The sequence below is a fragment of the Epinephelus moara genome, chromosome 20, assembly GCF_006386435.1.
Source record: "Epinephelus moara isolate mb chromosome 20, YSFRI_EMoa_1.0, whole genome shotgun sequence".
In the NCBI taxonomy this organism is placed as follows: domain Eukaryota; kingdom Metazoa; phylum Chordata; class Actinopteri; order Perciformes; family Serranidae; genus Epinephelus; species Epinephelus moara.
In genome coordinates, this window is record NC_065525.1 from 7003043 (window position 1) to 7021068 (window position 18026).

The 18026-nt window shown below is 40.4% G+C and overlaps 1 protein-coding gene across 1 annotated transcript in view; it reads right to left on the reverse strand.

The window, feature by feature from the left end:
• Window positions 1–12364: 12364 nt before the first annotated feature.
• zc3h18 (zinc finger CCCH-type containing 18) overlaps window positions 12365–18026 on the reverse strand; it is a 43412-nt gene continuing 37750 nt past the window's right edge. Inside the window, exons 17-19 of the mRNA XM_050072834.1 lie at window positions 17896–17995; window positions 16246–16342; window positions 12365–13652 (exon numbers count right to left, since the gene is read on the reverse strand). Coding sequence (XP_049928791.1) covers window positions 13424–13652; window positions 16246–16342; window positions 17896–17995 — 426 coding nt within the window. The 3' untranslated portion in view covers window positions 12365–13423. The remainder of the gene's footprint in view (window positions 13653–16245; window positions 16343–17895; window positions 17996–18026) is intronic.

The following is an 18026-nucleotide window of genomic DNA, read 5'->3' on the forward strand; positions in this document are numbered from 1 at the left end:
AGCCCTGTGAGGCAAATTGTGATTTGTGATATTGGGCTTTATAAATAAAATTGATTGATTGATTGATTGATCCATGGAACATTTATTCTGTATTTCACACCACTTAGTCTTCACTTTGCGTCCTGATGGTAGGGACTTTTTGGATGCTTAGTCCCTGTGGGATACCTTTGTTGCGCCAATACTCACTCAAGGTGCAACCATGCAGTTGCTTTGTTTTCATTTCCCTTAACAAGGAAGGGTTGTTCCTAAATATTTCAGCAGCTAGGAATAAAATCTGCTCGACATCAGCCTCAGAAAAGGTAAAGGTCTCAGCTCCTTTTGTGGATAGAGCACTCATTTCTTCAAAGGACATAGTGAATGAAAGCACACCCGGGGAGCAAACAGAAACAATGTAGATAATGCAGAGCAACTACCACTCCACCCAGCTGCAAGCTGTAAGTTAGTTGAGCAAGAAACCCTTGACTTACTGGAAGATAAACCCACTCATTCTTTCTCGAATTTCAGTTATTATTAACATTTGGCTATGTAAGAACTTTCAAAAGACTATAAGAGCTATAGTCATTGAGAACATGTCAGACTACAAAGAAGAGGCCTACTGCAAATTAACTGATGAACATTTTAATAGAAAACTGAAGACTAACCTCACCTCTGACTTCCAAAAAAAGATCTCAGATGTCACAGGCCGAGCTCTCGAGCTGAATTTGATTTCAAAGCATCAATTTCAATTTCAATTTTATTTATAAAGCCCAATATCACAAATCACAATTTGCCTCACAGGGCTTTACAGCATACGACATCCCTCTGTCCTTAGGACCCTCACAGCGGATAAGGAAAAACTCCCCAAAAAAACCCTTTAACGGGGAAAAAAAGCATGAACATGATTGTCTGAATTGTAAACATCACATCCTGATATCATTCTGCCCACTTTAGATGTGGAAAGCCTCTATACTAATATTTCCCATGACAGAGGCCTTGAGGCTCATGAGTATTATCTTTTAGACCGCACTGAGGAAGAACTCCCACCCAGTGCATTTATTTGTGACCTGGCTGCTTTGGTCCTTAAACTCAACTATTTTTCCTTTATTGGAGATTTATTTTTGCAACTTAAAGGTGCATCAGTGGGTTCTACATTTGCTCCATTACGCTAATTTATATGTGGGCTTCTTTGAACACAGGTATGCTTTTAACACTGACAGAAACCCCTTTCTTCACAAAATCCTCAAATGGTTCAGATATCTAGATGATGTCTAGATGATGCATTTTCCAAGGGACTAGTAATGAGTTGACAGATTTTGTTAATTTCCTCAATAGTATGAATCCTGACCTTAAGTTCTCAGGTGAATATGATCATAAATGTGTGTCTTTTTTGGATATGTGGATTGAAATGTACAATTGCAGCCTCATCACTACCCTATATCAAAAAGAAACTGATAGGAATACACTCTTCCTAGCCAGCAGTGCTCATCCCAGAGCTCAAGTATGGTTTACCCAAAGGTCAGCTATATAGGCTCAGATACATATGTCACTCTAATGAGGAATACATTGATAAAGCTGCTGCCATGAAAAAATGTTTTCTGGACAGAGGCTACTCTTTACAGTGTGCTGATGAGGCCCAAGCTGCACTCTGTAAATCCCGCACTGATCTGTTGCAAAAAGATAAAAACTATTCTGTCTCCTGTGTCACCACTGACACCCCTCAGGCCTATATCCTCAAGATAACACTGGCATATTTTGGTCATTTCAATGAATTTTCACCTGATTGGTTTCACCTGTCCCTCATTACCCCTCTTCCCTTGTGTATTTAGTTCACGTGCTGCCCTTTGTCTGTCGCCAGTCAGTTCTCAGTTGTTTGAGAGCATGTTCTAGACATTTTTTCCTAGTGTTCTCTTACGTTTTTGATCTGATCTCCCCCTGCTTTTGGAAACCTTTTGTTTGTATTTTTGGACTGTTTTCTGCGCACCAACCTTGTAATGAAGACCTTGTGTTTTTGAGTCCTGCAACTGAGTCATTTCTTTGTTGGTACCAGTCTGATTGTGACATGTAGTGTAAAAGCACTTTGGGTGAATAGAAGACTAGAAAAGTGCTATACAAATGCAGTCCATTTACCATTTACAGAGCAATGAAATCAGTCAGGCCTATCACCATTCAAATATATTAATCTATATCCCATAAACCCATAAATTCCTCCACAGTTGTCTTACTGCCCCATTGGGTTGTGAGCATTAACATCAAAATGACTTGTAGTCTTATTTGTTTCATAACCTCCTCAACAGCCCTATATGAGACAAACAGGAAATGCCTGCATGTAATCATGCAGTTCCTCTTGGCCTAAGAGCACTATCTAAAAAATCTTTCGGCAGCATCCCCCACAAATTGAATGATGTATGGCCTTCTTGTTTTTTAGATGTCAGGACATCAGCAATAAATCCACAAAATTACCAGTAACCCTAACCTTAAGAGAGAGAGATTCCACTGTTCCCCTTTCTTTCCTCCAGGCATCTGTAGAGGACATTCTCCTCCTGGCTTTCACTTTTTCCAATCAGTTTTGCCACATAAAATCAAAAGGTTGGGTCAAACTCTGGTCTCTTCATCATTATTACAAAATTAAACCCAATTTCTGATCTGATACTTGTTTGGTCAGGTTTAGGCACAAACATGATTTACTGAAGACTAAAGGAACAGTGTGTAAGATTTCAGGAGATTTTGTGGCATCCAGCGGTAAGCATTGCAGATTGCAACCAGCTGAAACTTCTCCTGATTTAAACTGTTTCTTCTAAGTTGTTTGGCATGGCGATGTGCCACTCACTCAGTGCCTGCTATGTGTGCTCACATTTTTTCTCTTATAACAGAATGTGTGCTCATCTTATTTCTGATCCAGACATTCAGGAGGTTTTTGCTGGGAGCTGAATTATCCGCAGAGGTCCCTTACTCTTCAAAACAGATTGGCTGATTTAAACCGGTAAAAGCACTGAATAAAGCAGTTCCATGTTACAAATCAGCGCTTCTCAGACACTGTTTGGCATGTCAGAGACAGCCGTTAGCCCAGCACATGCTAATGTGTGCTCACTTTTTTTCTCTGATAATTTAAGATCCAGTCGTTCAGGAGGTTTTTACCGGGAGCTGCGTTATCTGCAGAGGTCCCTTTCTCTCCAAAAGAAATGGACCCGGTGATTTAAACCGGTAAAAACAGTGGATGAAGCAGCTCCATGTTAAAAAAAACTCAGTTTTTTTTTTGTTTTTTTTTACGCTGCTGGACGCGAAAGGGCTGTTAACTACGATGGGAGATGCAAAAACGCCAATGTCCCTATCTAGAGCCAGTATCTGCTTTGTCCGTTCTGGGCTACTGTAAAAACATGACAACGGGGGTCAAAGTTTCGACAAAGGTTTAACTTGTGTCATTGACTTTCAAAATAAAAGGAACTGCAGCTTGATAATAGTGACTTAGATGTCAAAATATTACACATACACTGTGCATCTTTTTCATTGTTAAATTTTGAAAAATAAGAAATATATTTTTTTTCTCACCCGCTGCCCACCAGTGTGTAGTTCATTTTTACCCGTGAATTTATATATATATATATATATATATACATATATATATATATATATATATATATATATATGTATATATTTTTTTACCCATTACAAAGCTAATTACGAATTACCCGTCAGGTACCCGATCCAGTGTCGGACTCTCCCACTCCCTATGAGGATTATCCACTGAAGAAAACATACTTATTTTAATATATTTCTATGTCTACCAATATATCCCCCTAAATCCTACACACTGGACCTTTAAGGGGACATTGTCAGTAGGAAACAGAAAACAAACAGTAAAAGTGGAGTGACACATTTTAGTGACACATCCAATCACCTCAGCTTCCTCCTGTGGACTCTGTGGTTCTATAACAACGTCACACTACTTCCTCCTCTGCTTTCAATGGTATATTGTATTATGACAACATGTTATTTTGGGGCATTTGCTGAAGTGATTGATTGAGGGCAAATTTAAACCTTCTCTCTCGCTTATTCCCTTTATGTCTACAGTTCTTGCCTTTGGAGATTCTTTTACAGCCCTTTACCTGGAGCCATATTTTCAAAGATTATTTTTATGGCTTTTGCCTTTATTAGACAGGATAGTACTGAGTGTGAAAGGGAGAGAGAGAGATAGAGGGGATGACATGAAGCAAAGGGCCATGGGCTGGAACTGAATCTGTGGCCGCTGCAGCAAAGACATTGCCTTTGTACATGGGATGCCTCTGGAGCCATATCTTAACTTATATGTGTATCCCTTCACATAGAAGCCTGATTGACAACATTGCCCATCAGAAATCAAATGCTTGAAAGTAAGTCAGAAAATGTCAAACCCACGTCACTGTTGCTCAGAATAAGCTTCGTCACTAACCCTTGCTTCAGAAATGTAAATTTTACGCCACCCTCCTTCAGCATGTATCTCACAGAACTTCTTCTTTTGCCTTATGACACAAGCTTTTGACAGTACTTTGTACTTTGCCACCCAACAAATGATGCATGCAGTAACATGTCTAGTGCAAGGTTCACAGCGATCAGCCAAAACATTAAAATCACTGACAGGTGAAGTGAACAACATTGATCATCTTGTTACAATGTAATGTTCTGTTGGGAAATCTTGGGTTGTGACATTCGTGTGGATGCCACCTGACATGCACCCCCTCATGGCAACGGCACTCCTCAGTAACAGTGGCCCCCCAACAGGACAATACGCAATGCCACACCACAAAAACTGCTCAGGAATGGTCTGAGGAGTGAGACAAAGAGCTCAAGGCATCGACCTGGCCTCCAAGTTCCTTGGATCCCGATCTGATCAGATATCTGTAAGATGTGTTGGTACCCCACCTCACAACCCACGGGACTCAAAAGATCTGAAAGTAACGCCCTGATGCCAGGCACCAAAAGACACCCTCCAGAGGTCCTGTGTTCATGCCTCAACAGGCCAGAGCCAAGTCTGGTCCAAGGAGGACCCACCTTGGATCAGGGGTACCTCTGGGGTACCAGCACATTCCTCAGATGTTCAATCGGATTGGGATCTGGGGTATTTGAGGGCCAGGTCAACACCTTGAGCTCTTTGTCCCAACCCTGGGGTCATTCCTGAGCAGTTTTTGTGGTGTGGCAGGGTGCACTGTCCTGCTGGGAGGCCACTGCCACTGATCAGTGCCGTTGCCATGAGGGGGTTTACTTGGTCTGCAACGGTTTTCAGGTCAGTGGAGCACGTCAAGTAGCATCGACATAAATGCCAGGATCCAAGGTTTCCCAGCAGAACATTGCACTGTAAAAAGATGATCAATGTTATTCACGTCACCCACACGTTTTGGCTGATCGGTGTATATACACACAGACTAACTTACGCATACACACAGAGAAGAATAATAACTGCAGTGCAAAGTAAACTACAGCTACAGCTTCATTTATAATGTGTGTGTGTGTGCAGGGAATGTCCTCTTTTCAACTTAAACGTGTTAGGGGCATTCACAGTTAACTTTCCACTGGTCGGTCCCCTCAGACTGTACTGGACAGTGTGAAGCCTCTGCAGACGTAAACACCAATGTCTTCATAGAGCAGGGACTTCTAGGAAACTGCTATTGAAAGTTAAGCCAATGGGACGTCACTTATCAGAGTAGTAAATGAGCACAGATATGCCTCTCTCCACACTACATAAATGCTATGTGACTACTGCGTCAGACTGGCTGAAATGTTTGGAAACAAACTGAAGCCAGTTCCTCCAAAATGTAACTGTAGCCACAAACAGGGGAGACTGGGGTCGAATGGGACACTTGTATCAACATAAAATCACCTTCAGCTACTGACAGACCACTTTAACAGCAATAAAACTAATTTGATCCTTGAACAGGTACAAACAACTTCTAAGAATGTTTTTTTTTTTTTTTACCCAATCATGAATGGTGCAATTTTGTTGAATGAAGAAATTACTTTTCCTAAAATACCACCTGCCTCCCTTAAGGCCCAAACATACTCGGGCGGAACGTTCGTGGAGCAGACTCCGCAGAGGTCCGCCCCGACTAAAAGCGGACGTCCGCAAGCCCTGTGTGCGCAAAGCTCAGATTTTACGACCGCGCGGACTCCGCTCCGCGCACTAGTGTCACACAAAAGACTGCTTGGCATGTATTTTTCACATTGACCTCCAATAAATGTGACACCAATCTGCATTTTGTATTTGCCGCCATCGCATGTCCCTCACCAACATGACTCCCCTTCCTGGTCTCTTGTGGCATTTAGTGGCCGTACATACCACCGTCTCTTCGGTTTATTTGCTTGCAGAGCCAGCAGGCAGAGCAGCTCCTCTTCCTCGTCGTCAGTGTAGGACGCCATGACAGAAGAGTGTAAACAACGTGCAAGAATTGTGGGTAATGTAGTGTTTCACGGACATTTTTACAGGAAACTACAACGCGGAAGTGCGCTCGACTATGGAAGCCCGAATGACAGCGGACATTCCTCGCGGAGTCCGCTGTGAGCACCTTTAGGGTAGTGGGTAGGGTGCATACCTGTAAAAATTATTAATTTAACAGTTTTTATATTTATAGTTTCTAGTTCATGTGGAATAAGCATATATTTTTAGAAAAGAAAAGAAAAGAAAAGAAAAGAAAAGAAAATCATGACAGGTATGGGTTTGCATTTTTGAAGGCATATAGCCAATAATAAATGGCACAATTAATTATGAGTTCTTCTTTGAACACAGGTGTAGTTCCGAGGTGGCAATCTGAATCATTTGCAAGGCCCCCCTACCCCATGGGCCCCGATGCAACTGCACTGCCTGCACTGTCTATATTTACACCCCTGCTTCAAACTAGTAAATTAATCTCCGTATTGGATTACCAGCACGTTTTTCTGTATGTTTTTGTCTTTGCCTCTTAGATCAACAAAGTCAGTTTTAAAACAGAAACCAGCAAGACAGACATTTACCATCGGCAGCCTCTGTTGCTTGTCGGCAACACATGAACAATAACTTCACTGGCATTTGTTGGGCATAGGCTGAGTTACATGTGCATGGGCATCTTTCCCACTCACATCTTCCTCTAACATTGTGTTATCAGCTAATGCAGGTGAATCACAGTAAATCTATTAAGATGAAGCCTATATATATATATATATCACCAGGAACTGGAAAAAAATTTAAAATGTAAAGACATTTGATAACACGATATTGCTGACCTGGATCAAAGTCCTGGGACTGGGGTTTTCCCTCGCTGCTATCTTTTTTTTTTTTAAGATTATTTTTTTCAGCATTCTTTTTCAGCATTCGGTTTCTTCACTGTAATCACTTCATTGCTGAGGAGCTCCACTCGCTGTAGCTGTAGTTTACTTTGCACTGTAGCTGATTATTATTCTTCTCTGTGTGTCTGCGCAAGTCAGTCTGTGTGTATATACACTGATCAGCCAAAACATTAAAACCACTAGCGAGTGAAGTGAATACACACACACACACACACTCCAATGTGTCAGCTTAAGAATTTAAATTACATTTCACAAAATAAATAACAATACCTTAAACTGAATGATTGAATAGGACAGACTACATCCAAGAGGCATGGTTCAAGGATACCATTCACACAGAGAGAGAGAGAGAGACAAGATGTGAATCTAAGCCTCCTGGAGGATGACCATTCAAGATGTCTGGAATGAGGTACCAACACTCAAAAGGGTGACAAAAGCAGGGAGGTGCCTTGGTACTGTGAGAGAACGGGAGACATAGAGAGAGAAAGACAGGTGGACACAACTGGGAGGCTCATGCTCCTGGCTGTTGAACATTCTTATCGACAGGACAGACATGGACTTTACCACAAAGGCTTCAAGGTTAATAGCTACTTCGAAACTGTTACCAACCCAGTAGAAATACAGTGGTGGACTGTAATGAAGTACATTTAGTCATGTGCTTAAGTATAATTTTGGGAAACTTCTACTCTTGAGTATTTCTATGCTACTTTATACTGCCATTCCATTACATCACACATGCAAATTTGCTTTTATCTGCACTAACACACAAAAATATTTGTTTGTGTCAATTTTGGAGATATTTTTTTTCCTGGACCCCACACTTAATTCAGATTACACATTAAAAATACTTTTTTTTTTTTTTACACTGCAATCCAATGTATTGTTAAAGAGTAAACCAGTGGCTCTGAACTCTTTTAAAGTGTGAGCCCTTTCAAAAAGCAGTTCCTGCATGGGACTCCTTGCCACAAGAAAAAGAGTCCAAAGGAATAAAACTGTGTGTAGCACAACAGTTTTTCTTCTTTCTACCTCATTAAATCATATCACCACCCCTCACATTTATCTGATGACCCTCTGGACGCCTCTCACTCCTGTTTTGAATACTCACTTCACTTAAGTGATATTGAATAAAGGACTTTTAATTATAATGGAGTGTGTTTACATTGTTGTTGTCGTAGTAGGCTGCTTATTAAAATGCAAAATATAAAAACTGCAATTCAAGACTCAATACACATTTACAATTTGCATTTTTTATGTACAAAGTTCATGAATTAATCATAATACTTCAGATCAGGTTTTTATAAAATGACAGCCATCTCCACTTTGGATACTCCTTAAAATGTCAGACAAACCTTCAAGATAGTCCACAGTGCAAATTTGCATTATTTTTTTAGCTGATTTTTTTTTCCCAGAACACACACACACACACACACACACACACACACACACACACACACACACACACACACACACACACACACACCACAGGTATATTAGTTGTGATACCACACTTTAATCAGTTTATCTGAAAGGCCTATTGTATACCTTCAATTAAAAGCTTACACCCAGTTAAACACCCAATCCCTTTTACTAGCCCAGTGTGACTACACATTTTGACAAATAAAGGCCTGTCTCAATTAAACACCTGGTCTGGTTGCCAAGCAGTTCTTATTGAAGTTCTTTGGATGTATGAAACCAGATTGTTGGCTACCGACTGGAGCTAACATTAGTTAGCGGTTTAGGTTGCACACACAAATATAAATGTTTAAATGTTAGCTCAGTTCAGTTCATTTTACTGAAACCATGAGCACCAGAGAAGACTGTAAATCATTCAGATTTACTGGCATGACAAAAAAACAAGAGTGACTCCCTTCCTCTGATGCTGTCATAAAGTCAGAGTATGTGTCCATTCCTTGATTACCCCATAAGTTATTTATATTCCTTTAGCCCATATGGGTCCACTGATTAAAGGAATCAAAAGTCTTTTTCATAAAAATGAATCCAAGTTATGGATATTGCTTTAACAGGATAAAGTGGTGTGTGTCAGTATGCCAGGTGCCATTATCCTCAGGTGCTGTGAAACAAGTGTCATGACATAACATATAACCGATACGTTACTTGAAGCCTAATTTTTATACAATATTTGATAAGATAAAATAAGATAATAACATAAGGTAATTTTACGTGTTTTAAAGCTTTTAAAAATTACATAAAAAAATAGAAACCATCTGAACTGATTACTGCTGGTTGACGAGCTAAAACAGGTGCAAACCACCAGTGTGCTGAATAACGTGACTAATACATATTTCTGTATCACTGACTGCATGAGGTGGAAATGTTTCCAGACAGGAATGATTCATATTTCTTAGATTACAGCATGCAATAAATGTGTTCCCACTGATAAATCTTTCCACTGTGAATGGTGTGCTATGGCTCTAACGGGGATGTTTACGGTCATGTCTGAGCTGTGGAAGACTAACCAAATTTGTGGCTCATACAAAGGCCACAGTGGGAGTTCCTCCATGCAAAACACCAGCAACCAGAGAATACCTCACTTACATATTCATTTACTCCTCCACCAGGATGACTGACTGACTGAACATTTACCGTTCACCTGCCTCCCCTCTGCAATATAACCCAACTACACAGACCAAAAGGACTTGGCTACATTTCAGCACATATGACTAGACACACACCAAGAAATATTCATGTTGTTGATAGAAATGAATACTTATATTCACCAACAGGGCATTAAGTTATTTTCATTATACTATATATCTAGGACATTAAGCTACCAATGTTGCAAATAACTACTAGAAATGACATATTTATAATTAATAATTCACATTGATCCACAATGCCTTATTCTCAACAGCCATTATTTTAGTGTCCTTATTATAAACTCATTTACTTAAATGAACATATTTAAATGCTAATTGGTTTTTAGAGACAACTTCGCTTGGGTTAGCAAAAAAAGATTTTTTCTGGGCATTTTTAGCCTTTATTTGACAGGACAGACAAGCGTGAAAGGGGGAGAGAGAGAGGGAGTGACATGCAGTAAAGGGCCACAGGCTGGAGTTGAACCTGGGCCGCTGCGGCAACAGCCTTGTACATGGGGCGCCTGCTCTACCACTAAGCCACCGACGCCCCAAAACCGTTCTGTTTAGTCAGGCAAGTCAATTGTCTTTCTTTGGGTTGCTGCTATTTTTCGTTCCAACTGGCTCTTTCTTTGGGTTGCTGCTATTTTTCGTTCCAACTGGCTCAAACAAAACACTCTTAACCTTCACGTCTCAAGCAAGTCCCAAGTTTCTGTGGTAAGAATCAAGCAACCAAAGTCATGGCCCTGCTGTAAGTCAAGTAAAACAAGTCAAGTCATTACATGGGTCAAGCAAGTCACAAGTCAAGTCGTATGAAATTCTGATGATCAGGTCAAACTTTAGTTTTCTAGCTAACATTTCATGAGTCAACAAGCTAATAAGTTAGCTAAAAAGTCACGCTGACGTAACTTTCTTACTGAATTTTGAGCTGCAGACCTTTCATACTGCTGTTCGTTTCTTACTACCTTCATTACCAACAAAATCCTTGAATCCAAATTTCATTATATTTGGACTAACCCACTCCATGATAGCAACCTTGTTTGTTGGTGTCTACAGTTCACAAATTTGCTTGACCTAGGATAGCCATGGAATGACCCGCCTTACTCTCCCTGACTGGCTAGTCCTCGTTGCCTTCATTGGTTGGATTGGTTCGGTTTAGACAAGAAGCATGGGACTGGTTAAGGTTACGGCAAGAATGTCAGGGTAAGCCAATCGGAGGCAGAATGCAACAAAGTAAGACAGGCCATTCCTTTGCTATCCTACCATTTGCAAAGTCCCCTGCTGGTTTGCTGCATCCTATTAGGTTGCCAAATTCACTCAATTATGTTTCAAATACAAAAAGTTAAATATTTAACAAAAAGTCTTTTCGATTAACCTGTCTCAAGTCTAAGTGAAGTCTCAAGTCATGAATATCAAGTTATAGTCAGTTATAGCAATTCACCAAATAGCTGTTGTGGTATTTCAGTCTGGACCAAACTGATCAACCAGTTGACCAACCAGCATCCATTGAACCATGCTGCAAGCATGGTTAATAGCGACATCTGAAACTGGCCAAAAAAAAAAAAAAAAAAAAAAAAAGGTGGGCAAAGAACAAAGACAATGGACCGTTGATAACAACAATAGAGTATTAGCGATGTATGCATCAAATTCTTTTACAAATATTATCATTAATATTATTATTCATCCTGAATGTATCCGATTCATGGCAATCCATCCAATAGCTGTCAAGATAATGAAAAGCACAAATGTAAAGCACATGGGTGCACTAGAGGAAAGGTCAGGGGATCCCTGATCTCAATAGGAGTCTTCCTCCAGGTACCATGAACACCTGTATGAAATTTTATGCCAATCCATTGAGTAGATATTTAGATATTTCAGAAGATCAATGAAAACTTAGATCTGCTTGCACCACTAGAGTTAAAATAAGGCGATCATCAAAGTGAGCAGGAATCATTGTCTTGGCATCATGAGTATCTGTACAGAACTTAATGCCAATCCATCAAATAACTGTTGGGATACTTACAGAGTGTATAAACTCTGTATAAACAGTGTGCGACATTTCAGTTCTGGACCAAAGTGGTGACAGACTTACAGACTGATTGACTAACCGATCAGCCACGACTGACACTTCTGACTCTACGAGCATGGCCAAAAACCACAAGATCAAATTTGAAGCCGCTGTGGTTGAGGAATGGGTACTATGATGAATCAAACAGAAGTTATGTGGTGGCGATCATAGAAAAAAAGAGGTGGTTATCAAAACGGAACACAAAATATACATCACCATGTTGATGTAATGCTGTTAGTAAAGAGGTGGAAGTGAACCAACCCTTTGGTTAGAAAGGCTACAATACCATGAATCTGTTGCCTACGAGATCATTTTAACTACATATATTCTACATTCTTTCTACTGATTATTGCTGTGCATGCTTCCAGAAACATGTGACAGTGCATCTTTATTTCAACACCCAAATTTTTTGTCTTGCACAACAGTAGAGAAAAACAGGCAAATGACCTTCTCTTTATCAAAATAGTTTATTTAGAAGGCTTTTGTCACAAAAGCAAGACATATCTTGTCTCTAAATGTCCCCGGTTCAACTCTCATACTCCAACTAAAAATGTGACACAAATAAAACATCAGTTTATCACTTAAGAGCTAAGAAGAAAACAAAATGCTGTAGATTAAAAAAAAAAAAAAGCAATACTTCACATCACTGTTGTCTTTAATCATACGCTTTAAAGAATCTGATGAGTTGCTATTATTGTACAAGTTGTGACAGTGGACACTGCCCTAAAACACAGAATGCAGACGAGTCATTGGTTAACATTGGCCCCCTCTGAACAAAGCTTGGGCTCGTGATTGCTTACAGGGACCGAATACGGATGCTCAAGAATCTGTAGATTTATACAAAGAAGTGCTGTGAAGCCCTGTGGGCTGTCAGTACCCTGTAGAGCTGACCCAACAGTCACACCACTCCACAAACTAAAGAAAAAATGCAAGAGAACAAGACGATAAAAGGGGGCAGAGAAAGACAGACAGAAGTAGTAGATTCAATGTGTATAAATCTGTCATTCATCACATCAGATGAGGAAGATGCTTCCTTTTCGCTGAACGAACAGTGAGCAGCAAGTGATCAAGTGCACCTTACTACCCTTCTGTTTCTGTAAAGTCTACACAAAGACACTCCATTCCTGAGATGTCCCTCCCTCACCAAATGCCCATGTTTCCTCGTTTCTCCTTGATGAGGTTAACCGCAGCCAAGACATTCAAGGCTTTTAAGGGGGAGTAAAAGTCGGGCATATGGGAGTGAAAGACACTCTAGAATGGAGCAGAGCCAAACCTCTCTGAGGGCAAACAAGCAGAAGATGGTTTTCGTGGCAGCCACTTCCTGTTCACTTACACAATAGCCTTTTTACATGAACCATACAACATTTTTACACGTCCACTGAAGGCAGGGGGAAAACGCTCAATCCCATGACCCTCACTGTTGCCCCAGCAACAAAGCCGCACAGGCAGGCAGACTGGCAGGCAGGCGAACAGGCGAGGAGTGGGCTTCCGTTTATTTGGTGGGAATCTTTGCTCGTTTCCGGGCGATGGCGTCCTCCACAGCCTTCAGTTGTTTCAGCAGCTCCTCGCGGCGGGACAGTGTGTTGCTGGGTTTGTTGGAGCCTGAGCCTGAGCTAGAGCCTGAGCCGGTGGCCGAAGCTGAGCCCAGGATGGCTGGCTTGCTGGATGGCGCCGCTGGGCCTTTCCCAGATGACTTGGGGGGTGGTGACAGAGGACGTTTTCTGTGGAAGAGAGGCTAGAATTAGGGGCACATTTTTACTCATGTCAGTTCATACAAGCAGATAGTGTGACCATAGACTGTATGTAAAAATGGACATTGTGACCATTATCTCAGCCAATGGTTTGTGGACTCCTGCCTTGAGTTTGGCATTTGGCTCTCGCCATCTTGGATTTTTGGAGCCAGAAATATAGCCATATTTGAACAAGAGCGTCAAGCTAATCCTAATGCTAGCTACTAGCTTGGTTAGCATGGCACATTTAAAGCTATGGTTAACAGTGATAATGCTGGTGCTAATTTCGCTTGTGAAACCCAAGTGTAAAACCATTAAAACGAAAAGTGTTTTTTGGCAACCAAAACACTGCGATAAACTTTTATGAACTGAAAATACACTGTAATAGCGACAGCTACAGCTCCGCCTATACACTGCTACATGGTTACATTATCTAACCAATGTTGTTGCTGTGGTAGTGACCTGCACCCACTTGTCACTTAAAGTGACAAGTGGGTTATAATAAAAGCATTTTTTTTTTGTACCAGGCTGTAAACATGTTTATTTCTGCTTTAAAGTTGGGCATTTTAACATGGGAGTCTATGGGGACTGACTCGCTCTTGAAGCCGGCCTCAAGTGGCCATTAGAGGAACTGCAGTTTTTAACACTTCTGCAATAGCTTCATTTTACAGCCCCGGAGGCTCCTGCTTCAGTGCAACGCTACGTAGAACTAAAAGAGAAAAATGCCAAATTATGAACAGAGCAATGACAAAACATGAACATCTAATTTAAAGGATGACGATAATGTTATTGTCAACAAATCACATGAACAAAACTGAATTACCACCTTACGGTTGTGTGCCTCTGCCAACCAGTTAAGTTACAGTTTATATCCATGTCTGTCCAGACTCACATGTAGGCATGACACTTAGCAATGCTTCAAATAAGGATACTTCAAAGAAGCTACACATTATAAAATGTGGATGTTTCATACATATCTACAACCCCACAGCACAGATCCACACAGTCAGCACAGTTTCAAAGTGGGCCCCCAAGATTAGTGTCACCAATTCAGTATCTGACCAAATGCCTCCTTTCTGCTCCTGAGTTATGGTGTTGAATAATGGCCAGAAAAGTGTTTCATGCAGAACATTATGATATCACTGTTCAGATGACCTTTGACCTTTTGGATATAAAATGTCATCACTTCATCATTTTTATTCTATTAGACATTTGTGTGAAATTGTCACAATTAGCGTATGCATTGTTGAAAGGCCCAAAACTTGTTTTGTGAGGTCACAGTGACCTTTGACCACCAAATTCTAATCAGTTCATCACTGAGTCCAAGTGGATGCTCATGCCAAACTTAAAAAAAAAATCTTTAACATGATTTTGAGATTCAACATTCATGAGAATGAGACAAACGTACAACCCTAAAACATAATGCCTCTGGCCATAGATGTTACCAGCATTAGGTTGATCCTACAAACAAGTACTGTATGTCATACACAAAGCTGGAAATATATTTACACTGTTGTCCAAAAAATATTCAGTGACTTGAATAACACATCACTGAGTCGTACTGTTGCACTGGGTGAATGACCATGACCATATGCACTGTAGTTTATTTTGACTCAATCCTGCATACACCATCCTGCTGCTAGAAATACTCACTTGAGCAGAAAATGTGAATAAATGCATGGCTGAAAATAGTCCCCAACAAATACACAAATTCTTCTTGTCTCAGTAAAAGGCTTATTAAGACTAAACCCTGTCTAGATTTAGGGCAATTTAATGGTGCTAACCCATTTAGTAAATCACTATTTTGAAACTAGCTAGTAGCTACTTAGGACTTAACACACAAAAAGTATTAAACCGCTAGTGCATCCATGTGTATTGGGAAATGTCGGAGTCTTTTTAAAAATCAAATTCTGGACCCAGACAGAGTAGGAGAGTCCTGAAAAATGTAATAACACCCTGTTGGTTTTGGTGGGTTAATGAGATCTGCTGACCATGACTAAAAAAGAGAATAATGCAGCCTTCTTCTTTCCTGGCAAAGATACTCAAAGACACAATTAAATACAGAACTGCTTCACAGTATGGCAAAAAAAAAAAAATCTCACTCATCTCACTTTTTCCCCTAGAAAATGCAACAAGACACAACTGATCAAAATCATATTTTTCAGGAGTTTGCTAGGCTGAGGGTCTGTATAGAGTTTTTCTTTTTTTGGTTTGTGAATGTATGTGACCACCTAGACAAAAAGCACTGCACCAAGTGACTTTTCCCTGAGCGCTCTGACCCATTTACAAAGCACCTACGCTATACTGGGGAATTTGTGGTAGAACCAGTGAATACTGTTATTATTATTATGCAGAGAAGGTGTAATATTCTTGTGCTTCCACTTCTGTGGCATGTTCCTCATTTTAGCCCAAGTAAACATGATCACTGCTGATGATAAAAGTGATGTTTCAGAAAAAGTTGATGTTAGAATTTCCACTCTTTGAGCTTAATGCCCCTACTACTTTTGACTTCTGTTGTGTGACAAGGTGTAAGAGAATAAATATAAGGGTATTACAGCAATAACATGCTGGAGTTTGCACTAACCTGTCTCCCTGGGGGGGCATGGGTCGGGGCCCTTGGCCTCTGGGCCGATCCATTCGAGGGGAGAGTGGAGGTCGGCCAGGAATCCTCTTATCACGGCCTGAAAAACACCAGTTTCAGAGTTACTGTGGCTGTTTATACTGAATGGTTTAGAAGTGTGGCTTTTGGCTATACGTTAGTTTATCAAAATCACATTACTGTTGTTCTGGAGACTACACAGCATATCTCTTTAACAGCTGTTATAATGTAATGAAAAGTCTAAACCTTTACATTGGGTAAGGCAGATTAGGTTGTGGGCTTGTATGTGCTATGTAATAAACATTTAAAGGACAAAAAAGACAATGCTATTCACAACCAAACTGTACTTCCAAATCAGAAACAGAACAAGAAGTAATCAAACCATGGAGACCTCCGTGACGTGTTGTTTGATTAATTTGTGCAGTTCCCTGTAACCCATGAGCCACTGAACATTAGAAAATATTGTACTGGCAAGTAGCAATTGATCAGATGACTAGTAAGACAATGTACTAGCAGTGAAGATGCAAGCATAAGGCTCATATAAAATTTTACACTTTGATATGACACTTTACAGCCCCACTGACGTGTTTTGTCACCATAGGAACTAACAACAATCACCATTCTTTTGTACTAACCCTCACAGCAAACAATTCAATCTATTTTCTATTCATTTTCATTCATTCATTTCTGAGGTGGGATTTTTTTCCCCAAAACTGATCAATAACCTGATTGATAAAAGTTTTACGACTAAACCATACAGTGAATATATGGACCCTAAAATCAAAACAAGCAGCTGAAAGAGGCTAAACGGGTCAGTAGGGCTGCAGTGTTGTGTTTCAGTTCTCAGGATTTACCACACATGCATTTATTTGTGACAGCCTGCCATGATTAAAACATCTGCTGCCACAAATAGATTTTCTGTTTATGGAGCTGGACCGTTAATTAGAAGTGCTACTAAAATATATAAACCTTTCGGTTAGTTAAAGCACCACACTGTTGGAGTGATAAGCGCACTCAGGCGAAGAGACAGAGCAGCAGAACGTCAAGTGCAATGAAAGTCAAACTTAATCGTTCCATTCTGCTGGGTCTAAAAGTTTGCATTCACTTGCAGCAGCTGCTCCTCTCATACATTGATCTGATCAGCTCTTACACGAGTCACAAACTGCTGCTGAGGAAAAAAAGGAACTCATGGACATGGAGAGTTCCACCTGGTCACAGACCTGAAAAAAGCTCAGAATTTAGAGATGGACACAGGATGATACAAAGGGATCAAATGATCAAATAATAATTTCTGCACAAATGTGGGCATTAGTTAACAAAATGTCAATGTTAGTAAAGGTCTAGAATAGATCTAAAATATACTACTAACTATACCTATTAAACATGTCCATGTGTACTAGTCTAGAGTCTGACTAAAGTATCACAGCAGATCACATCCCTTAGATACTGGATGCTGAATGGTATCACACAAACTGCATCATGTCAGATGGACAAGAGCAAATCCTTGATTCTTAAAAAAAAAAAGCCAGAGTCGTTCCCATATATTGGTCTAGGTCTACTGTGTATTTGTGTGAAACAGCAAAAGATGGTTGGGAGTGAGTAGGCATACATGCTGTCAGTCAGCATGTTTCTCACCTCTGTCTGGAGACATGGCCATTCTCTTGCTGAGGGGGGAGCCTGGCCTGTCTTTGTCTGAAGGCAGGTACCTCTTTCTGTTGCCCTTATCTCCCTGCTGCTGGAAAATAACAGGACATATGGAGTCAAGC